Genomic DNA, 24,303 nt, shown 5'->3' with positions numbered 1-24,303 from the left:
CGCTAATTAGAAAAATAAATGCTTGAGTTTGCAATATATAAACATCTAAGAATGGCAGCCCTAAGTATAAATCACTTCTCGGTATTCAATACCTGTCAGTATAGTCTCCAAAATTCAGTAGAATCTGCTTTATTTATGTTAACATCTTTTATTACCAAAGAAACATTTTTGTTTAATTGCAAGTTTTGTGTTACGTAAGGAAAGTAATTGCTGATTTGCAAAAGTTTTGTTGTAAAGAAATGTATCTGTTGTCATGCTTGATTTTAATACTAATTTTCTTTTGGGGTATGTATTTTCTGTTACATATGCATAAAAGTGGACGCAAGCACTCTCTTCCACCATTATTGGAATAGTTATGGTTGAGGAAGATCAAAATTTCACAGGAATAATTGCCGGAGTTGTCTCCTTTGTAATCGTGCTTTTGATATTGTTGGGAATTATTTTATGGATAAAAAAGAAAACACAAATAAAAGGTACAGTATGAAATTTCATTAATCAACCTCCAACTTTCCCCTTCCCTTAACACCCTTATTCTAATGTAAAACAAAGTTACTCACCTGTAGCAGATGTTCTCCGAGGAAAGGAGGATGAATATTCTTACTCTTGGTGACATCCAATGGAGCCTGCATGGGAATGCTCCCCAGCATTTATTCTAGAAGCTTTTGGAAGTGAGTCACCATACATGCATAGGTCTTCCCACCTGTTGCTGTCACCTGGAACCAGATCGATCAGATATGGATAGCTGATAGAATTCAACTCCAAGGGAAGGCAGGCTGGTGAGTAAGAATATTTATCCTGCTGTCCTCAGCGAACACCTTTTACATGTAAATAGCTTTGCTTTCCCTGAGGACAAGCAGGATGATAATATTTTTACTGTTGGGAGTCTCTAGCTTCTAGGCAGGCTGCCCTGAACAAAACAAAACATTAAAAAAGGAAAATACAATGAAGCCTGCAATAGGCAAGGCCTTGGAACATTATAAAATAACTCCTTTTTTTGGGGTGGGTGGGGAGGGGGCAGACTAGAACAGAAATAAATGGGCCTAAGAGGTTGGAGTTGGATTCTAGACCCCAAAAGAGATTCTGAAGGACTGTCTGACCAAACTGATCAGGAGTCCTGTTCCAAACAGTAGTGAGATGTGAATGTGTGAACTGGAATTTCACATGGCAGCTCTTCAAATATTCTGTACTGAGACTGATCTCAAGTGGGCTATCAATTCTACCATGGCTCTGACATTATGAGCTGTTATATGTGTGTTTACTGATGATAGCCCCTATCCTGTTTGAGTTAAAAAAAAAAAAAAAAGCTGGGTTGACTTTCTTTGGGCTTTAGTCTTCTCCATATAGAAGGCCAAGGCTCTGTTGAAGTCCAGAGTATGCAGTGCACTTTCACCTTGATGGGCATGCAGTTTCAGGAAAAATGTTGGCAGAACAATTGACTGGTTAATGTGGAACTCCAGCACTACCCTAGGATGTAATTTAGGATACATGCACAAGACCACTTTGTTGTTCAAAATCTTAATATAAGGTGGATCAGCTACAAGGGCCTGGATCTCATTAACCCTGTGGGCTGAAGTGACTGCCACAAAATTAAGACATTCCAGGACAGGTAATTCAGGTGACGGGTATCAAGTGCCTTAAATAGAGCTTTCATCAGCTAGGTTAAAACAACATTGATGTCCCAGGATACTGTAGGAGGCTTGATGGGAGGCTACAATAGAGGTAAGCCCCACATAAAGTGAACAATTAAAGGCTGAGCAGAGATGGGTTTACTTTCTACACAGTGGTGATGTGCACTAATTACACTGAGGTGAACCCTTACTGAGTTATTCTCAAGACCTGATTCTGATTTCCCTATGAAGAAAGACTAAGGAGGCTAGGGCTTTTCAGCTTGGAGAAGAGACGGCTGAGGGGAGACATGATAACGGTATATAAAATATTGAGTTGAGTGGAACAGGTGGATGTGAAGTGTCTGTTCACGCTTTCCAAAAATACTAGGACTAGGGGGCATGGGATGAAACTACAGTGTAGTAAATTTAAAACAAATCAGGAAAAAAATCTTTCTTCACCCAACGCATAACTGTGGGAAAAAGTGGGATATAAATGTGCTAAAATAAATAAATAAAATAATTAAACTCTGGAATTCGTTGCCGGAGAACGTGGTGAAGGCGGTTAGCTTAGCAGAGTTTTAAAAGGGGTTAGACGGTTTCCTAAAGGACAAGTCCAAAAACCGCTACTAAATGGACTTGGGAAAAATCCACAATTCCAGGAATAACATGTATAGAATGTTTGTACGTTTGGGAAGCTCGCCAGGTGCCCTTGGCCTGCATTGGCCGCTGTCGTGGACAGGGTGCTGGGCTCGATGGACCTTTGGTCTTTTCCCAGTGTGGCATTACTTATGTACTTATGACAAGTGTAGAAGGTACTGAAGCAGTTTTTATGTATGACAAGAAAAAGTAAGTAGCCCTCTCACCAGGCAGCAAACCTCTTCCATTTGAAATCATAGGGTCTAGTAGTGGAATCAATTCTGGCAATAAGCAAGATCCTGGAAGCACTCTCAGGAAAGTCAAATGAGTGCACTACTAACTTCTCAACATACAAATCATGAGAGAAGATGTAAAGCTAAATACTGGTAGTGATGTTCTTAACTTTAAATCTCAGCTGTTTCCTGTATCTGTATATGAGTATAGGCATCCTTTAAGTCCAGAAAGCATATCTCTTTTCTGAATCATGGGGCTTAAGATGTGTAAGGAAACCATCCTGAACTTTTTCTGGTCAAATATTTGTTCTGGGCCCTTAGATCTAGGATGGATGAACTCCCCTCTCCCCCCCCCCCCCCCCCCCCCCGTCTTCTTTGAGATCAGGAGGTACTTCAAATAAAATCCCTTCCATCGTTCTATAGTAGTACAGGCTCAACTACATGGGGCCAGTAGGAAGGGAGGGAGTTCTTCTGTAAGAAATTCCTGATTCCGAGAACTCATTTTTGATACTTGTGGTGAGCAATTTGGGGGAATTTTTTCAAACTGTTTCAGTAACCTAACTGGACTATTTTCTGAACCCACTAGTCTGAGGTTATGAGGGGCCATCTTGCTTGGAAAAAATTCAGCCGCCCTTCTACTGTAAGGTCATTCAGGGTGGTCACTTAAATTGAGGCTATGTTCTCTTGGAGCCAGTCAAAAGCTCACTCCCTGCTTTGACTGGGGAGACATCTGGGACATTTTGGCCCTTCACTTCCTTGGGTGGGAGCTAGATCCCTGTGACATCTCGGAGGGGTAGGGTACCTACGCCTTTGAAAGTAGTAGGGTCTTTGTTGCCCTCCATCATAATATCTCCTAGATGCGGAGGCGAAGCTGGGAGTGGCCTCGAAAGTGACTTCATAGTGTTTTTGATGAAGTCTGCTGCCTCCTGCACTTTGTTGCCAAAACATTGCTTCCATTGCACAGGAAAATCCACCAGCTACTTCTGGAATAACTGGCTTGAAGTCTGAGGCATGCAGCCAGATGAGTCTGTACATCCCAATCCACATAGGTCCTGGCCTGCATATCAAAAGCATCATAGATTACCTAAACTATTGTACTTTCAACACTCCACTCTTTGGCTCCGTGGAAAAAAAAGTAGACTGTTCTGGTCCCCTGTGGGAATGATAGATAAGAAAAAAATTTGCTGGGGAGCATTCCCACTCAGGCTGCATCAGATGAGATCACCCATCCTGCTTGTCCACAGAGGACCTATGAATAACTTGTATATACATGAAATCTCATCTTTTGCTTTTAAATTCTCATTTTCTTTTGACTTGATGAAGGGTGCCTACCTTTCCAAAGTTAGTTTTAAAAAATACCTTTTGTTTGGACCAACAATATTTCACTTCCTGTATATCTTTTTTTTATTTAGTGACCATTCTTTTTGTTAACCAGGGAAAATGTTATTCACTGAATCCTTATATTTATATAAAAATAGTTTTCCAAGTGCTGAATATTAAAAAAAAAAAAAAAATATATATATATATATATATATATATATATATATATAATTATGCTGTACTCTAAATGATGTGTTTTAAAAATGCATTGATAAACTGTTTCCCTATCATTTCAATTTTTATTCCTTTCTTTTTTTAAGACCTGGGAAGTGAACTGGTTTGCTATGATGGAAGAGTGCACACTCCTCACTTAGATAGACTTGTAAGTGCAAGGAGTGTAAGTCCGACCACAGAAATGGTTTCAAGTGAATCTGTTGACTACCGATCAACTCTTCATGAAGGTAGGCTGCACGACACTAGAGCATAATTCTTCAGCCTGATGATGTGTTCAGTCTATAAGCAGTGCCAGGTTCTGTCTATTTTTTTGAGCCACAAATTTATGTTGGCAAAAGCTTGTACACTTTCTAACAACGTGCAAATTCTGGAAGTAAAAATAAGAACTTTGCTGGTTCCCATGCAGATTTTAAAGATTAGAAACAGAGAACAAGATGGCAGATAAAGACCACACTGCTCATCTAGTCTGTACAATGGCATAGGCTCCAGATAATCTTTGGCTTTCAATTTACATGCTGTGCTCTGTGCTCAGCACTGTCAGTGTTGTTGGCTTCTTCATCTCCAGTAGAAGGCCGTTCCATGCATCCACCACACTTTTTGTGTGCACGCTAACTGTGCACTAAAATATACTTTGTTTTTTTTCTTGGAGGGGGCATGTCAGGGGTGTGGAGAGTGGGCATTCCTGCACTAAACAGTGTGGCTGCATTACCATGCACTAACTGGTTAGTGCACTATTACCGCGTGAGCCCTTGCCATCTACAAAATAGAGGGTGGTAAGAGCTGATGTAGTAATTTTTTTTAAAGACTGCACACTAATGGCAACGTTAGCACGTGATAGAAATACAATGGCTCTCAACTAGTCTACTTCCTCAATGTAAACCAGCTCACCAAATAGTAGACACAATGTTCAATTGGGAAATATTATGTAGGGGGAAAAGGTCTCATTTGTCACAGGGTCTAAGTACCTGGTCTTCAACGCCGGGTAAATGGGTAAGACCCACTAGTAACTGTTGTAATCATAAACGAAAAAAACATCTCCTACCTATAACTGTAGTTGTATCTTTTTAATTGTATCTTTTTTAAATCGTTTTTCAAAAATTTTCTCAACTCAGTAATAACGTTGAAAAGTCCTATATGGAGTGACTGGCAATTTGCATGAGCTTTAAGATAAGTGATACTACATTTTGCGACCTTTGTGCCAATTGCCAGGGTACTAAGACCCTGTGACAAATGAGACAAGTGAACATTGTATCTACTATTTGTTGAGTTGGTTAACATTAGTACATGACCATTAATACAAAAAAAAAGGAAAATTTGCCATTTCACTGCTGCAGTAAAAATGGCCTTAGCGTGTGGGAAAAACCCATGCAAGGGCATGCTAAAGCTACTTTTTACCACAGCTTAGTAAAATGGACCCCTGAGACTCCTTTTCCTCAGAGGGGGTGAACCTGCCTCTTTAGTACTCCCAGCCAAACTGGGGAGCAGAAAACCTAACTCATGAACTGAACCATTGAGTTACCTGTTGCCACTGAGCCACTAGGCCAGTCCTCTGATTTCTCTAATGGTACTTTGGTAACAAAGTCAAAAAAGAGGTAAGTACGTCTGACTACATGAGGTGGTAGATCTTTTCCTATTGGTAAGTTAGTGGCTGGCAGTACTGAGAGTTTCAAATTGAATGGATCAAAAGGTAGGAAAAGGAGAAAAGCTTGAAACTGTGACAACTCCTTCTGGTGTACTGTGTGGGAAAAAAAACTATGCTGACTGACAGGGATCTTACTCCTGTGTACAAGTTATTCTCTGTCTTTTTCTGTGAAACCTGAGAAAACCAAAACAGGCTGCTGTGAATAACGTTCGAGCATATGTGAAAATAATCGCTTCTGTCTTTTCATGATCCAGAACTAAATTAAGTTGTTTTTGCATTTCTAAGTAAAACCAGAACAGAAGGCAAATATTTAAAATGATGAACCCATTAAAATATTCCCTTCTGTGAATTCTGACTTAGTAAATATTCGCTATGTGTAATGGTTGGACTTTCTGACATAATTGCTTTATTGTTTTTCTGATAGAGTGACTTTTTCCTCTAAATGTAGGCTAGTTGGATTTCTATGGATGCAAAAATTTATTTTATTTGTTCTTTTAATGGATATACGTATTACTAAATTTAAATAAATAAAAATATTCCCTTCTAGACTGAAATGTAACAAAGAGGTGTATGCTATAATGAGATTTTGTTCTTTAACATAATTCTGCACTGAAAAGAACTGACATTTTTGCATATATTTACTTTCTCAGGGTGTTCATAGCTGATGTCCCTAAGAGGCCCTTGAAGCTTAGGGGCCACATGGCACTTAGCACACACAAATGTCTATTACGTGCCATAGCCCTTAGTAAAAGGGTCCCTAAATAAGGTGTTTGCAGTACAGTTCAGACATGAAAATGCTGCAAATTGTCAAAAGGAGTCTGTGATTGGTACTTGGGGAACTGTGCGTAATCTATAGTATAAGCAGGTCCATACTTGTAATGGCATCTGCTCTTTAAAACAGAGAATACATCATTTTTACTTCAGGGAGCTGCAGTATGGGCCATGAGGGGCACAAACAGGTCTTCTTTTCACGATGACCACAATAACTATTCATGAGACATATTTGTACACATCATTCAGAAGGACAGGTCAGTTGGCATGTGATGTTTACCAAATTGGTTTGGCCCTCAAGGAGAAGAGTTGTCCATTACTTTACATCAGGGATTCCCAAACCATTCCTTGGAACACAGGTAGCCAGTCAGGTTTTCAGGATACTCATAATGAATATGCATGAGATAGATTTGCACAGAATCAAAGTAGTATATGTAAATTCATGTGGGTGTGCTAAAAATCTACTGGCTAAGTGTGTCCCAAGACTGGGTTGAGAACCTCTGTTTTACATGCATGGGCAACCATTTTTGTGTGAGACCTGCCTGGATGTGGGTCTAAATGGGGGAAGTCCCCTTAATGTTACAGACAAGGGAGGAGAAGGTCCCCATCAAGTTTAGCAAGGCTTCCAATATGGGAGCAAAATGGTTCTGTACCCACTGTGACAACATCACTTCCTGCCCGCTGTTGTCACTTTCGGTCACAAGCGACATGATGATGCCACCACAGGCTAGATAGAAGCCATAGCCTGCCCACACATGATCTAAAGCATTTCATTGTCCTGTTCTTAAGATGATCTGATTACAGTACATGAAACTAAATCTTGTAACACTACCTGTATATTATTTATAGAGTTTCAGGATGTGAATCACCTCTGGTTGTTTCCCTGGTTGAATATTTACCATTAAGTAAATATAGGTGACTAGTCATAGTTTGCATGCTTGTTTCGATAAGTTATTTCATAGTTTGCTCCAGAACTATTTAAGTATTTATCTCAACTATTCAGGCTTAGCAACAGTTTTCTACTTTCTTCATTTTTAATACTGTTTTCCTAGGAAATTCAGCATAAGCACTTTTTGCACCCACAGGCTAGAAATGTAAGTAACCAGCTCCCTGGAGTGACTAATTTCATTCAGGATTTTTGGCATGTTAACAAAAGTTGTTTTTCATTCTCTTCCCCATGATTCATAAACAGAGTTGTGTGAAGCGGTGCAATGTCTAACCATACTGTTTTGGCATGGCTTGTCTTATCATGTTAGAAGATTTTTTTCTGTTTTTTTTTATAGGCACCAGTCTGTCAGCAATGGGAATAACATGATATAACAATAGTTTTCTTCATAATTTTGCAGATCAGTTCCCAAGTTCGTCTCAGAATGGATTGTGCAGGCAAACCCAGTATCCTCATGCAGACCTATCCCCCATTTTGTCCAGTGGAGAATCAGATATAGCCAGCCCCCTTCTCCAAGCTAACGTTCACATTGATATCAGTGCCTTGAACCCTGACCTGGTCAAAGAGGTTGAGCATGTGGTTATTGGACCTGATAACTTGCTAGTGCATTTTAATGAAGTCATTGGAAGAGGTAAGTATGCACACTTGATTGACATTTTGTTTTTGGACAAGAAAAGGGCAGAATGCTTTGATACCAAAATAAATTGCTAAGCAGTCAATATTTAAAAGATCAAACCACGTAAATCTAACTAGTTAAAAATTCCTTCCTTCCACCCTGCTCATCCCTCTCCCAGCTAAAAAAAATTAATGTAAAATCATGTATGCAGATTTATTTGGTCATGATGGGGGGCAGTTCTTTAACTGGGTGCCTCCATCTGTGCTCCCCTATGCAGGACATGTATTCTATAACTGCATCTGTGCGTACAGATTCCTTTATAGCATACTAGTGTATGGCAGAAATGTGCATAAATTTAGGTGCACCCACTTATGCCAGGTCTATGGTGGGCATAAATTGACACACCTAAGTGCGGGACTTATGCGCATACCTTACAATTTATTCTGCAGATTATGCACATAAGTGGGAGACATACCCATGTCCCGCCCATGCTCCACCCACACTAAGGCAGTTGTGCATGTATGTTAAAAATACTGCTGTGTGCACAGTTCACACTCCCAGGAGTAGGTGTACAGAGTACAGACACATATGTGATTGGATTTTATAACATATGTGCACAAATGACACCTAACTTTATAGAATGAGGGGGAAAGGGGGTAAAAAGTGTTGTCTTGGTGTAAAACCTGTTTCATGTGCAGAAAAGAGCTTTTATAAAAGTTGCATTGCTGAATACACATGAAAAATGTAGGCACAAAGAAAGAATATGCTGCTTTCATATGACTAGCAAACAGGTATTCCCGGGGGCATGGTTTGAGTGGAATGGAGGCAGAGTCAGTGGCGTACCAAGGGGGTGGGGGCGGTCCCCCCCGGGTGCATGCCGCTGGGGGGGGTGTCACGCGCCTGTTGGCTCCGAGTCCGCTCGTTCCCTCCCTGCTGCTCCCTCTGCGCGGAACAGGTTACTTCCTGTTCCAGGGCAGAGGGAGCAGCAGGGAACGAGCGGACTCGGAGCCAACAGGCGCGTGGCACCACCCTCCCCAGCAGGTAAAAATGCACCCGGGGGGGTCGCGCTACACCCGGGGGTGGTGCATCGGCAATCCGCCCCGGGTGTCAGCCAGCCTAGGAACGCCACTGGGCAGAGTTATGACATATATGCATTCTTTTATAAAATACACTTATAGAGTATACACTCACATTTATGCCCTTTGTGGAGTAAGTATACATTTTTCCATGGGCATATGTTTGCTTTTGGAGCTGGTTCTGGTAGCTTATTTTACATAAAAACGTACCATTTTCAAGGGGTTGCTATTAGGATGAGATCTCTAAAATAAGAGAGATATTTAGGGGAGTGACTAATCTGCAATAGCTCAGTATCATAGGTTAGTCACTCCATGGTACAAGAATAATGCTATTCGTGATCAACCTCGCAAGCAGCATTATTCTACTGTACCAGGAACATAGAACTGCAAAGCCACAGCTTGATGCATCAAGGTGCTTCTTAAACAGGCTGGCATTTGCAATCAGGAAATACCACCCCCCCTCCAAATGACATCCCTCACCTATAAGACACCCCCTCCCCGAATACCTCCCGTTACACCCAAAGCACCCCTTCACCTTTCCATAGGCCCCAGGGTCTATCTTCCTTAATCCCTGTTGTCTAGTACAGTAGTTTTCAACCCAGTCCTCAGGGACCACCTGGCCGGTTGGGTTTTCAGGATACTCACATTGAATATGCATGAGAGATATTTACATGCAGTGGAGGAAGAGCATGGTAATATATGTCATGCATATTCATTGAGAATATCCTGAAAACTCAACTCACCAGGTGGTCCTGACTGGGTTTAAAACCACTAGTCTAGTGAGTTCGGGGAAGGAGCAATCTCCATTAGCTTTTGCCCTTCTGACACCAGTATTACTGCTAGGGGTCAAGTTGTCATATAAGGGCTTTTGCCTTCATATGGCAGCTTTGCCCCTCGCAGTAGTACCACGTGACTACCATTAGAGGTTTCTAGCGCCATGTTGAACCTAGTTTATGATCTCATAAGTACATAAGTACATAAGTAATGCCATACTGGGAAAAGACCAAGGGTCCATCGAGCCCAGCATCTTGTCCACGACAGTGGCCAATCCAGGCCAAGGGCACCTGGTAAGCTTCCCAAACGTACAAACATTCTATACATGTTATTCCTGGAATTTTGGATTTTTCCAAGTCCGTTTAGTAGCGGTTTATGGACTTGTCCTTTAGGAAACCGTCCAACCCCTTTTTAAACTCTGCTAAGCTAACCACCTTCACCACATTTTCCGGCAATGAATTCCAGAGTTTAATTACACGTTGGGTGAAGAAACATTTTCTCCGATTTGTTTTAAATTTACTACACTGTAGTTTAATCGCATGCCCCCTAGTCCTAGTATTTTTGGAAAGCGTGAACAGACGCTTCACATCCACCTGTTCCACTCCACTCATTATTTTATATACCTCTATCATGTCTCCCCTCAGCCGTCTCTTCTCCAAGCTGAATAGCCCTAGCCTCCTTAGTCTTTCTTCATAGGGAAGTCGTCCCATCCCCGCTATCATTTTAGTCGCCCTTCGCTGCACCTTTTCCAATTCTACTATATGTTTCTTGAGATGCGGCGACCAGAATTGAACACAATATTCAAGGTGCGGTCGCACCATGGAGCGATACAACGGCATTATAACATCCTCACACCTGTTTTCCATACCTTTCCTAATAATACCCAACATTCTATTCGCTTTCCTAGCCGCAGCAGCACACTGAGCAGAAGGTTTCAGTGTGTTATCGACGACGACACCCAGATCCCTTTCTTGGTCCGTAACTCCTAACGTGGAACCTTGCATGACGTAGCTATGATTTGGGTTCTTTTTTCCCACATGCATCACCTTGCGCTTGCTCACATTAAACGTCATCTGCCATTTAGCCGCCCAGTCTCCCAGTCTCATAAGGTCCTCTTGTAATTTTTCACAATCCTGTCGCGAGTTAACGACTTTGAATAACTTTGTGTCATCAGCAAATTTAATTACCTCGCTAGTTACTCCCATCTCTAAATCATTTATAAATATATTAAAAAGCAGCGGTCCTAGCACAGACCCCTGAGGAACCCCACTAACTACCCTTCTCCATTGTGAATACTGCTATCAGGTTCTCAGGTTCAGAGCCCGCGGAGCCGGGCTCTGGAGCAAACGTGAGCCCTTGGGCTGCTGACGAGGAGCGACAGCAGCAGGCAAAACCCACCAACCAACGCTGGGCAAGCACACCGGCACCGGCAGGGACTGCAGGCACCGCCCAGTGAGCCGGAACACATGGACTGGAATCCCCCGGACTGGAGGACACAGAACTGGAACACTGGACTGCAATCCCCCGGACTGGAACACACACCGGACCGGAACACACTGGACTGGAGCACACTGGACTGGTTCCCCGGACTGGAGGACACAGGACTGGAACACGGGACTGGAGCACACTGGACTGGTCCACACAGCTTCACCTGCACTTAGCTACTAAGCCCCCCAAGAGTTGAGCTCCTGGGTTCGAGTAGCCGACAGGACTTACTGGACGACCGGATGACATAGGGACCAGGACTGGAAACAGAAGTGCACCTAAACCTAAACTGATCTACGTGCTCCCAAGCCCTAAACCAGCAGGAGTGTTCCTAACAGTAAACTGACAAAAGGACTTCCTAAGCCCTATACTAAACAGGAGCTCCTAAGCCCTGCTCAAGAAAGGGACTTCCTAAGCCCTAAACTAACAGAGCAGGGAACTAAACACAAAGCTAACACAGGTGCTACTAAGCACCAAGCTACAAGCAGAGCTTTACTCTAATAAGCTAAACACAGAACTAACCAGCTACCTAAGCACTGCTCTAGCAAGCTAGATACAACTAACAAGGTGCTTCCTAAGCACTACTCTGGCAAGCAACCAGAAGAGCTCCTAGCACTAAAAGGGAAGACAGGGGAGCCACAAGGAGGGAAGCTAACACATAAGCCAAAAGTGCTTCTAAAGCACCAAACACCAACAGCAAAGACTGCAATGCTCCTAATAGCACAAACACCAGAAGTACTTCTAACAGCAAACTCTGCAGTGTTCCTAACAACACCAAACCCTGAAGTACTTCTATCAACAACAGAGCTTCCAAAGCCCTACACACAGTAATGCTACCAAAACCAAGATGGAACAGAAGGGAACCAAAAGGGAAAAGCAGGAAAGCTAAACACACAGTCACCAGTGCACACTGCACTAACACTAACCTGGCCCTTAGCAAAAGCAAGCAGGGAAACTAGACACAACGTCAGAAGTGCACACTGCACCACCCTACCTACAGCAAACACCACTGTTGCAAAGGCCCTGAAGGAAACAACACCACTTCCTTATCAAGGCCCTCCCTGATGATGTCACACTCCCTAGACCTAGGCAAAAGCACACTGACCCAGAGAGGCCCAACCCACACCAATGCAAAACCGTGAAACACTTGAAGCCAGTACACCCAAAGAGAGTTAGAGCAACTCAGGCAACACACACACAGCTGTAGTGAAGTGAGACAATTAACCCCATGCTGCTGGAAGCTGCCAGCACAGAGAGACAGAGCCAGCTCAGAAAGGAAAGAGAAAAGAAACAGAAGCCAGCTAAGAAGCTGACCCCCAGGAAAGAGGTAAGTTTGAGAGGGGTTCAGACCCCAATCATAACAACTGCCCATTTAACCCCACTCTCTGTTTCCTATCCTTTAACCAGTTTTTAATCCACAATAGGACATTTCCTCCTATCCCATGACCCTCCAATTTCCTCTGTAGCCTTTCATGAGGTACCTTGTCAAACGCCTTTTGATAATCCAGATACACAATATCAACCGGCTCCCCTTTGTCCACATGTTTGTTTACTCCTTCAAAGAATTGAAGTAAATTGGTCAGGCAAGATTTCCCCACACAAAAGCCGTGCTGACTCGGTCTCAGTAATCCATGTCCTCGGATGTGCTCTGTAATTTTGTTTTTAATAATAGCCTCTACCATTTTCCCCGGCACCGACGTCAGACTCACCGCTCTATAATTTCCCGGATCTCCCCTGGAGCCTTTTAAAAAAATGGGCGTTACATTGGCCACCCTCCAATCTTCCCGTACCACGCTCAATTTTAAGGATAAGTTGCATATCACTAGCAGTAGCTCCGCAAGCTCATTTTTCAGTTCTATTTTTTATTTTATTTTTGTTACATTTGTACCCCGCGCTTTCCCACTCATGGCAGGCTCAATGCAGCTTACATGGGGCAATGGAGGGTTAAGTGACTTGCCCAGAGTCACAAGGAGCTGCCTGTGCCAGGAATCGAACTCACTTCCTCAGTTCCCCAGGACCAAAGTCCACCACCCTAACCACTAGGCCACTATCAGTATTCTAGGGTGAATACCATCTGGTCCAGGAGATTTGCTACTCTTCAGTTTGCCGAACTGCCCCATTACGTCCTCCAGGTTTACCGTGAAGTCAGTAAGTTTCTCCGACTCGTCCGCTTGAAATACCATTTCCGACACCGGTATCCCACCCAAATCTTCCTCGGTGAAGACCGAAGCAAAGAATTCATTCAGTCTCTCCGCTACGTCTTTGTCTTCCTTGATCGCCCCTTTTACCCCTCGGTCATCCAGCGGCCCAACCGATTCTTTTGCCGGCTTCCTGCTTTTAATATACCGAAAAAAATTTTTACTATGTTTTTTTGCCTCTAATGCTATCTTTTTTTCGTAATCCCTCTTGGCCTTCTTTATCTGCGCCTTGCATTTGCTTTGACACTCCTTATGCTGCTTCTTGTTATTTTCAGACGGTTCCTTCTTCCATTTTCTGAAGGCGTTTTTTTTAGCCCTAATAGCTTCCTTCACCTCACTTTTCAACCAGGCCGGCTGTCTTTTGGAGTTCCATCTTTCTTTTCTAATTCGCGGAATATGTATGGCCTGGGCCTCCAGGATGGTATTTTTGAACAGCGTCCACGCCTATTGTACAGTTTTTACTCTCTCAGTTGCCCCCCTAAGTTTTTTTTTTACCGTTCTTCTCATTTTATCATAGTCTCCTTTTTTTAAAGTTAAATGCTAACGTATTTGACTTTCTGTGTACAGTTACTTCAAGATCGATATCAAAACTGATCATATTATGGTCACTGTTATCAAGCGGCCCCAGTACCATAACGTCCCTCACCAGATCATGCGCTCCACTAAGGACCAAGTCTAGAATTTTTCCTTCTCTCGTCGGCTCCTGCACCAGTTGCTCCATAAAGCTGTCCTTGATTTCATCTAGATATTACTCAAAATAGAGAGATGATCTGCAAAGCTTATGATCGTAAATTGCAGTTGCAATGTTTCCCATTTTCTGAGTATTAACCCAATTTTAAGATTCAATATTGCAAGACAATTATCTGAAAAAAGAGAGAGAAAACAGATAACTTGAGCCAGGACCCTGAGGTGCCCTTTTACTAAGGTGCACCCAAAAGCGGCCTACGCTGGTGTAGATGCGTGTTTTGGATGCATGCTGGTCCATTTCCTGAGCACGCATGGAAAAAAGGGATTTTTTTAATGTGCCGGAAAATGGACGTGCGGCAAAATGAAAACCAACATGCGTCCATTTTTGGCCTGAGATCTTAACGCCACCCATTGACTTAGTGATAAGGTCTCACGCGCTAACTGGGTGGTAAGCATCCAGCACACGCCAACTGCCGATTACCACCGGGTAAATACCATGTGTTTTAGGCATGCACCAAAAATGGAATAACCATCTGGGACACATGGTAGCCAGGCAGTAGTGACAATTTGACACGCATTGGACACGCATAGGCGCCTACGCACCTTTGTAAAAGGGCCCCTTTGTAAATTAGAATCTTATTTTCAGCCTGATCATAACTCTGGATTATTATTAGTATAACCTATCATAACTGGTGGGGTTTTGTTGTAATGATTTAAGATTCAGATATTTTTGGTCCACCATTTTTAAACAATACTTTTTATATGAATCAGTTTTTTTCCTGCGCCTAGTAAAGTGCAATAAAATAGTGTAGTTACTGTGTATTAATTGCCAAAATTAATACATGGTAACTGTAAAACCTCTGTGATAAGTGTTGGGAGGCATTCTCATTATTTTTGGAAGGGCTTCATGCAATACACAGAAAAAATCACTTCATAGACAGCATTCGATACAGTTAGCTATGCCTCTTGAGGTGGCATTAACATGACAGATGACAAAGAATATTTAACAATTAAGTCATGGTAATCACTTCCAAGTTAACTGTACGGCATAGTTCCCGCCCATTCTGTACCCCAAAAATGGTGCTTTCCTTGTTAGCTGTTTAATGTAAGAAATGGAGCGCAATCATTTTCGTGTTAGCTAACCCAGCAAATAGGCCCTTCAGTATTTATCTTCAGCCTCTTTCATTAGTATTGACTTTTTCTCTTCATAGATTTTGTAAACGACTCCTCCAGCTTAAGGCATTATAAGAGAATGATAATTTGTACCATTATCCCAAACCTTTCAAATATGATCTTCAATCCTGACTTCTTTTTAGAACTATCAAATTAGCTCATGTGAATAATGTTAATCCATGTTATTGTTGCTTGCTTTTTCTTTTCATGAAAATGGTTTTCTTTATGCACAGAACTTCCACAATTAATTTTATTCCTAATATTCCTGTTGGTAAATTTTATGGTTGTCTTAAATATTCATGAAGCAAAGACTTTTCCTAAATAATGCTGTAAACTAAAATTGACTCCTCAAACTCATTTTCCACACAGGGCACTTTGGATGTGTGTACCATGGGACTCTGCTAGACACGGACAGCAGGAAACTTCACTGTGCTGTGAAGTCCCTCAACAGTGAGTTCAATTTTTAGAATAGAAAGACATAAGTATGTTTTTTGAATAAAGATTTAAAAATTGTTATTTTAGATAGGGCTGCATTTTGATTATAATTTTTAAAATTTTAATCAAAATGCAGTCCTATCATTAATCATGCAACTAAAGGCAGGGACATAGCCAACCGTCAATTGGGGGGGGGGGGCACACATTTCCTCTCTCTCCGCCTCCCCCCCACATTACGTATCATACTTTTGCTGGCAGGCATGACAAAGCCCTACCAGTTGAAGAAATCCGGTGTCCAAGCTGCCCCCTCCTCCAAAGACTGCCTCGGGAACAAGGAAGTCAGCGGCGTGCCTCCAGCCACCAATGCCTACACTCCCCGAGCATACTGAGTTCACGCATGAACTTAGCATGCTCAGAGAGTGCCCGTGTCAGCGACTGGAGACACACAGTTGACTTCCTCACTCCTGAGGCAGTACGAAGAGGAAGAGGGGTGACTTGGGCAGTGAATTTCTTCAGCTGGCAGGACTTTGGCTACCCCATCAGCCATTGATCAGACACTGCGGGGGGCCTGAGCCGAAAGTGGAGGGCAAGCCCCCCTCCTTGTGACTGCGTCACTGAATAAAGGCCCAATATCACCCTCCTGCCCCTAGGTTCAGCTCTCCCTCCCTTTCATTGTCCAGCATCCCTCCCTCCCCTCTACCCACAGCTCCATTATCTGTCTCACCCCCCCCCCCTTTCTTTCTTCCTTCCCTCCGCCATCTCCACCCCCAGGTCCATTATCTCTGTTTCTTCCCTCCCTCCCTCCCTCCCTCTGTGGCCAGCATCTAGTGGACTGGCCAGATGCATTTCTGCTTTCTAACTGGAGTAATATGGAGACCAAATAACTAGTTTTTCTGAATGATTGAAGATGAGAGGTAGTTGGGTGGTTATCTCTCCCTCTCTCTTTTTCTTCATTAGTTCGGCACCTCTCCCTCTTTCCATTTCTTCCCCCCCCCCCCCCCCCCACACACACACACACCAATTCCCTTCTGTTCCCCCCACCCCGATGTTCTTGTTCAAAAGCAAGCAAGTCTTCGGTCCCTATACGTACAGGTAGCCTGCAACTGGCATTTCCCTCTGACTCATCTCATCCCGTCTGATGTAACTTCCTGTTTTCAGAAGGTTGGGACGGGTCAGAGGGAAAGGCCCTGTGCAGACCACAGGCAGCCTGTGAGTATGACTGCAGCAGGCGCCACAGAACCGACTTGCTTTTGAAGGGGACGGGGGAGGGGAGGGAATTGAGAGAGAGCCGTGAGAGAGGAGGGAGGGAGAGACACCGGATCAAGCATGGGGGGGGATGGAAAGGAGGGAGAAGGTACACAGCACATAATTATTAATCATGATTACTAGTTAACATGTTAATTGCGGTGATAATCGCAATTAACGTGCAGCCCTAATTTTAGAGAGAATTGCACGAATGAGCAGATGCCAGAGATACATGATCAACAAAATTAGGGCTGCTGTAGTTCTCATCTGTGCCTGTTCACAAGGCTATCAATCCACACGCAAACCCAGAGAACAGGAGGAAGATGAAAATGTTGCACAATACGGAGGCCAGTTTTGAATTACCGGAAACTGGCTAAAGAGAATAGGTTAAGTTTAAATCTCTTTACTATATGGAAAGAGAGCAGGTTGAAACAAAGCAGTACTATATGACTCACCTTCCAGGTTTTGCAATTTTCTCTTTTATTGTTGACCATGATTGCTATAAAAGAGGATAGAAAACCCAACAGCACACAGAAGCAAGACAAAGCTAATTCTGAAAAGTGAAAATATTTCAGAAGGCAAAATATGTACGTAAGGTTATCTAATTACATAGGACTAGATTTGCTAAAGTGCACTGAAGCAATCAACATATGCAAACCCATACTCAACCAGAGCAGACACAGTGGGCTTGATTTTAAAACAGGAACCTAGGTGAAATGTCTAAAATGATGCCTATTATAAGCGTGTTTTATGAAGGCAACATAGGTGCCTGTGTACCTTTATAGACTTAATTCCCAGAGCCAAATGTCAGTGCACAAATTTACACCAGTTTTGAAAAAGGTGTAAATTTGTGTATGTACTCTACATCTGTACTTGTATATAAGGCACTGAAATGTCGGCATGGAGGCAAGACACACGCATAACTAAATTAGTTAATGAGCTATTAAATATGAATTAATTGGCCTTAATTGAAGTTAATTGGCACTAATTTGGATTTGTGCATGCATCTGCAAACACGCTATTCTATAACACCAGGTGCCTAAATCCGATAGCTAGCAACTCAAAAGGGGGCATGGTCAGAAACAGACATAGACGAGTCAGAGGCGTATCAAAAATTTGAGCATAGTAGTATAGAATAAGCTCCTTTATGTGCCGATATGGCATGAGTTAGACACTGGCATTTACACCAGGTTTCAGCTGGCGTAAATACTGGCATTCAAATTTAAGTGTGGGAATAGGCTCTAAACAGTATTCTATAAAGAGCATTCGTACCTTTTATAGAATACTGCTTAGTGCCAATCTTTTCCTGAGCCAGTTTTTGAGCACCATTAATACAATTTTCCCCCACATTTTATAAAATATGCACCTATATGACAGCTCCGCCCAAAGTATGTTGCCAGAAGTGCCTATGTGCAGATCGCATAAAGTGTACAACTTTCCACATGCATATTTCTTATGCTAATACATAACTTTTATATACTGCCAATAACCAGAAGCTCAAGATGGTTTACATTCATGTAAATAAAGCATATAAAATCATGTAATAACCATAAAATAGAAGGATGAAAATAAAATTACTACAGAAAATCGCTGAAAACATAATACATATGTATGAAACAACCAAGTTTTTAACAGTGTACGAAAGCCCATATAATGTGGTTCAAGCCTTGGTTCCACTGGAAAGAGAATTCCATAATTGAGGAGCTACCACAAAAAATACTTTCTTCTGAATGACGAGAAACGAACCTTTGAAAAGAATGAAAAATTTGTTTGTTTAATGACACTCTGTTGGTCAATTAAATTGGGCTCATCCCATATAAAATCTTAAAAACAAAACATAAAACCTTAATCCCAATACAAGCCTTGATAGCCAACCAATGCAAATCATCAGCAAAGGAGTAATCCTCTCAAACTTCAATCTTTTCAATATGCGTCTTGCAGGCGGATTTTGAATTAGCCGTAAATGAGATGCAGAAATTTGCAGCATTCCTAAATATAAAACATGCAGTAATCCAACATAGAAAAGACCAAAGCTAGAGCTAATTTTTGTAAGTTATCCACAGAAAAATAAGAGCGAAGCTGGCATAGAAGACACCGTTTGACATAAGATGAAAGTGTAACATGATGGACTTGGGACTCGCCACTCAAAGTTGAATCTAACAAAACCCATAGGCTATGAACTTGTCTGTAAAGTTATAAAATTTTCAGTAAGCTGTAATTTCAGATGTGGAGGAGGGCAATTTCTCCCCCCTACCCTTAAATCTGAAGTTTTTTCCACATTCAGTTTAAGTTTATTGACAGTCTTCCTTTGAGAAATTTTGAAAAAGCAGTTGTTAACTGTGAGGCTCATTTTCAAAGCACTTAGACTTACAAAATTCCATAGGTTGCTATGTAACTTTTTCAGCGTATGTGCTTTGAAAATATGTCTCAAAGTGAAACAAATCCAAGTGAAGAAGATGGAAAGATAATTTGGACATCATCAGCGTGTATGTATATGTGTGTGTGTGTGTATATATATATATATATATATATATATATATATTTAAAGAACAAAGGAACAAACATCCCCCCTCCTTTACAAAGCTGAACGGTAATGCTTACACAGCCCATTTACTTTGATTTGTAAAAGGGGGAGGGGAATAAAGAACTTAAAAAAAACATATTAAATAATATAGGAAACAGAGGGGAATCTTGAGGTACTCTACGCTCTGCATGTCAAGAAGTAGACATCTCCCAATATCGTCTTACTTGTTATGAGCAATTCCTCAAAAATCCAGAAAACCATTTTAAAACTTTGTAATTATGTGATCATGGAATTTTATTTTTTTTAAACCCTTTTACATGAATAACACAGGCTTTACACACAGAAGAAAACTTTATAAAATTACCCTCTATAAGCAGAAATGGAGGAGGGAACTAACATTTATAAATGTTATTTATGAGAATTTAAAAGCTGAGCCAAAGCCCGAATAGTCAAAATAAAAACTGCAGCAATCCTGCAGCATTTCATGAAATGATACATTGTAACTGTCTCTCTCGTTAGCAAGTTGTCTGTTTATTCATTACTAAAATTTGATCATCCACTTACTGTCCCCATGGAGAACATCAAAGTTAATGTCATAAAAATCTTACCCATCAAACCTTTCTTCCCCCATCCTTGCCTACAGTATTGCAATTCTGACAATCCGCCTCCCCCCATATGCGCAAAACCCTTCCTAAATCCTCTCAACTATTCATACCTACTCAACAATGCGTGATAATCATTTGAAAGTGGAAATCATGATGATAAATATGTGCTGGTCAATATTCATCCAGTGGTGGTGATCAGTGTTTTCTAAGTGCTAACCATCACTAGCTAAAATAGACTCAGATAATGGTTGGTCACCATCATTGAATATTTAGATCTGACTCTATATATTCTGTCCACCGGGACTTTTGCAGGTCCCAGCCAGTATTCAGCCAGGACCCACATAAATGTTGTCCTTATGCAGGTTCCATCTGATATTTAGCCGTATGCAGGTCCTGGCTAAATATCAGATGGAACCTGCATAAGGGGATCTACAGTCTGTCCCCTCTCCCCCCCCCCCCCCCAATTCTGACCCATTTCAAGTGCTGTACCCCCTCTTGAACCCCCTTAAGTGCAACACCCCCTCTCGTACCCCCCCCCCCCCCCCCCGATGTGGTCGTACCACGAGACTGCTACTAGAGGTTGTGGCAGCCATTTTGAGGCCACAGCTGCATAGGAAGAAGTGACTAGGGATCTCTCCTGACTAGAAAACCCTACTAGACAACCAGGGAGGTGGGGGTACTGCACTTAAGGCTAGGAGGTGGTGAATATTTACCCCATGTTGACTATAATATACAGAAATACCCTGAAATACTTGAAGTCTGTTATTCTTTTCATTAGAAAAAGGACATGAATGAGTTAAATTTGGCAACTGTTTTTATGGATATCAGGTAGAACTTGAAATCATTACAATAGTGGAGTTTTTTATGCCTTCTCAGGAATTACAGACATAGAGGAAGTCGCTCAGTTCCTTAAAGAAGGGATCATCATGAAAGATTTCAGTCATCCTAACGTCCTGTCACTACTGGGGATTTGTCTTCCCAGTGAGGGCTCTCCTCTGGTAGTACTTCCATACATGAAGCATGGTGATCTTCGAAATTTCATCAGGAATGAAACTCATGTAAGCAGTGGTGGGGTTTTCTTACTTAAGCAATGGAGAAAAAATGTGTGCACTGAATGCATAATGACATTTTGGGGGGGGGGAGGGTATGAAGGATTTTTTTGACCCAACAATTTCTTCCATTTTTCAACCTCCAACCCCATCAGAACCAGGACTGGGATGCTGATGCCATGAGTCTTTGTGTGCAACTCTCTCTGGAAGGTGAAACTGACTTTCCCAGCTTCCCTAATTTTCAGCCCAATGCTCTAACCACTAGGCCACTCCATTCAAAGCACATGCGGCACTGTCACTATGTTCACTCAAGCTGCTGGGCAGTGCTGAGCAGACTTCTAGGGTCTGTGTCCTGATCGTGGCTGCACAGATTTGGATGGGCTGGAGTAGGGCTTCGATGACAACTTAGTAGTTGGAGAATAAGGCCAATGCCAGACAGACTTCTACGGTCTGTGCCCTGAAAATGGCAAGGACAAATCAAGATCAAGTATACATATGTAGTATCACATCATACCTTATGCTATGAGTTTATCTTGTTGGGTGGACTGGATGGACCGTACAGGTCTCTATCTACCGTCATCTACTATGATGGGCGCCACCTGAATCTAGCCACTAGGAGTCAATGCTGTGCAATAATCGTAAGCCCCTTCCCTGCCCCTTCACATCACATCACACCATACCACACCACGGCTGCATTTAAAAACCTGGAAGACCTATGTGGAAGTCCCAACTCAGAGATCAAACCAAGGGCCTTCCTCATGGTAGCACACCACACTGTCACTGAGCCACCAGGCCATCCTCCAAAATATTATTCTCATTACGTAGCTGCTGCCGATTCTTCTTGAAAGTTCTTGCTACAGATTTAGGAGCATACTTATCAATGTGGGCTACAGTTAAGATGTGGTGTTTTACCAGTAGCTCATGCTTTATAGCACAGGTCCCATTTATGCAATAAGACCTAGTTACTAATAACGGGGATTAACAGTAGAATAATACATCTTAACGATAGCCCATATTGATAATGTCTCTTTCTCCCCCCCCCCCCCCCCCCCCCCCAATCATTTGTTGTATATTAAGGGGCAGGAAGAAATGTTCATGTATTGCAAGCCTAGGTAACTTTTCTTCAAGTAAACTGAAAAAGTTTTTTAAAAAATTAAAGTGCCTGTTTACTAAAGTACGATAAACAGAGTGAGAATTAGCATGCACTATTACCCCCAGATTCTATAAAGGTCGACCAGATTTACGTGCCAAGATTTGGGGTGCAGTGCAACATAATTGGTTAACGAGCCAAGTAATGGCAATAATTGGGTGCTAATTATTTACATTAATTGGCACCAATTAGTATTTGCGCACACATCTGGCTGCACACCCTTCTGTAAGGCAATGTGCCTAACTCCCATGATCTGTATATTGAAAGGGGGCAAGGCCAATGTAGGAGCATGGGAGTGTTGGGGCGTTCTGAAAATGTGTACACACAGTTAAAGATTACGCCTAACTTGGGTGCCAGCATTTATATGAGGTTTCACCAGGTATAAGTCTGACGCCCATAATTAGTTGTGAGATCCACACTTAAGCAGTATTCTATTAAGGGTGTACACCCTTTACAGAATAGCACTTGGTGCTGATTTTTTCCAGTGTCTAATTTGGCGCGCCATTTATAGAATCTGGCCCTTAATGGGAAAGGGAAAATGGGACTTGATATACCACCTTTCTGTGGTTTTTGCAACTACATTCAAAGTGGTTTACATAGTATACACAGGTACTTTTTTTTACCTTGGGCAATGGTTAAGTGACTTGCCTAGAGTCACATGAAGCTGCAGTGGGAATCAAACCCAGTTCCCCAGGATCAAAGTCCACTCCACTAACCACTAGGCTGCTCCTCCACTCCATGGTAATTGTTACTGTGCAGGTAAGACAGTGAACAGTAAGGGCCAAATTCTATAAATGGCGCCTTAAAAATCGGTGCCGAAAAACCACACAGGATGATTCTATAAACTATGCCTAAAGTTTATGTGCCGTTCTTGTGACAGATGAGGAGCAGCAGAGAGTCATTGCTGCTTCCCTATAGAGCATGAGGGAGAAGCCTGGAGAATATATATATATGCTTACGAGATGGCCGGCTTCAGCTGATAATGTCGATGTCGAGCATTTGGCCAGTTTTACTTGGTCTATTTATTTTCACGACCAAGTCTGAAAAAGATGCCCAAACTGACCAGATGACCACCAGAAGGAATCGGGGATGACCTCCCCATACTCCTCCAGTGGTCACCAACCCCCTCCCACCCAAAAAAAAAAAAACTTTAAAACATTTCCTTCCTAGGAGGGGAAGCCAGTCGGCCAGCTCGTAAAAAAAAAAAAAAGGATCTTGCTGATCAGTTATGTTATGACTTACTTGTTCTGGAGTGCTGTATTTTGTGAAACTGTTTTGAGAAATGTTCAAGAAAACTTCATACAAATTAGAAAAGTCCCTGCTGTTCATTTTCCCTTGATGGCCGTCCCTGACGTGCACTTCCCTTAATAGCCGTCTTTCTCTTGATGGCCTCCAAAAGTGCATTTCTCTTAATGGCCAGCTTTCTCCCCAAACAGGGAAATCAAAACAGTTTTTGCTCACAGTTTTTTTAGTAGTAACAGTGGGATTTGAACCAGCCACCTCTGCATTACAAGAGCCATGATGTAACCACTTGGCCACAGCTCCACTTACTTGGCTGTCCCTTCCTTTTGATTATACCCCTTCAGGTCTCTCTCAGCCAATCACAGTGTGTTAAGCTGTCTGTGAGTGGCTGAGAGAGACCTGGAGGGGTATAATCAAAAGGGAGGGACACCCAAGTAAGTGGAGCTGTGGCCAAGTGGTTACATCACTGGTCTTGTAATGCAGAGGTGGCTGGTTCAAACCCCACTGTTACTACAAAAAAAGCACTGTGCAAAAACTTTTGATTTCCCTGTTCAGGGAGAAAGACGGCCATTAAGAGAAGTGCACTTTTGGAGAGAAAGACGGCCATCAAGAGAAAGACGGCTATTAAGGGAAGTGCACGTCAGGGACGGCCATC

The 24,303-nt window shown here is 42.3% G+C and overlaps 1 protein-coding gene across 1 annotated transcript in view; it reads left to right on the top strand.

The window, feature by feature from the left end:
• MET (MET proto-oncogene, receptor tyrosine kinase) overlaps positions 1 to 24,303 on the top strand; it is a 238,537-nt gene that overhangs the window by 201,380 nt on the left and 12,854 nt on the right. The window contains exons 13-17 of the mRNA XM_030216229.1: positions 317 to 473; positions 4,117 to 4,257; positions 7,790 to 8,020; positions 15,768 to 15,848; positions 21,084 to 21,265. Coding sequence (XP_030072089.1) covers positions 317 to 473; positions 4,117 to 4,257; positions 7,790 to 8,020; positions 15,768 to 15,848; positions 21,084 to 21,265 — 792 coding nt within the window. The remainder of the gene's footprint in view (positions 1 to 316; positions 474 to 4,116; positions 4,258 to 7,789; positions 8,021 to 15,767; positions 15,849 to 21,083; positions 21,266 to 24,303) is intronic.

Source organism: Microcaecilia unicolor, chromosome 10 (assembly GCF_901765095.1).
Source record: "Microcaecilia unicolor chromosome 10, aMicUni1.1, whole genome shotgun sequence".
Classification (NCBI taxonomy): domain Eukaryota; kingdom Metazoa; phylum Chordata; class Amphibia; order Gymnophiona; family Siphonopidae; genus Microcaecilia; species Microcaecilia unicolor.
This window is presented reverse-complemented; position numbering and strand designations above follow the sequence as displayed.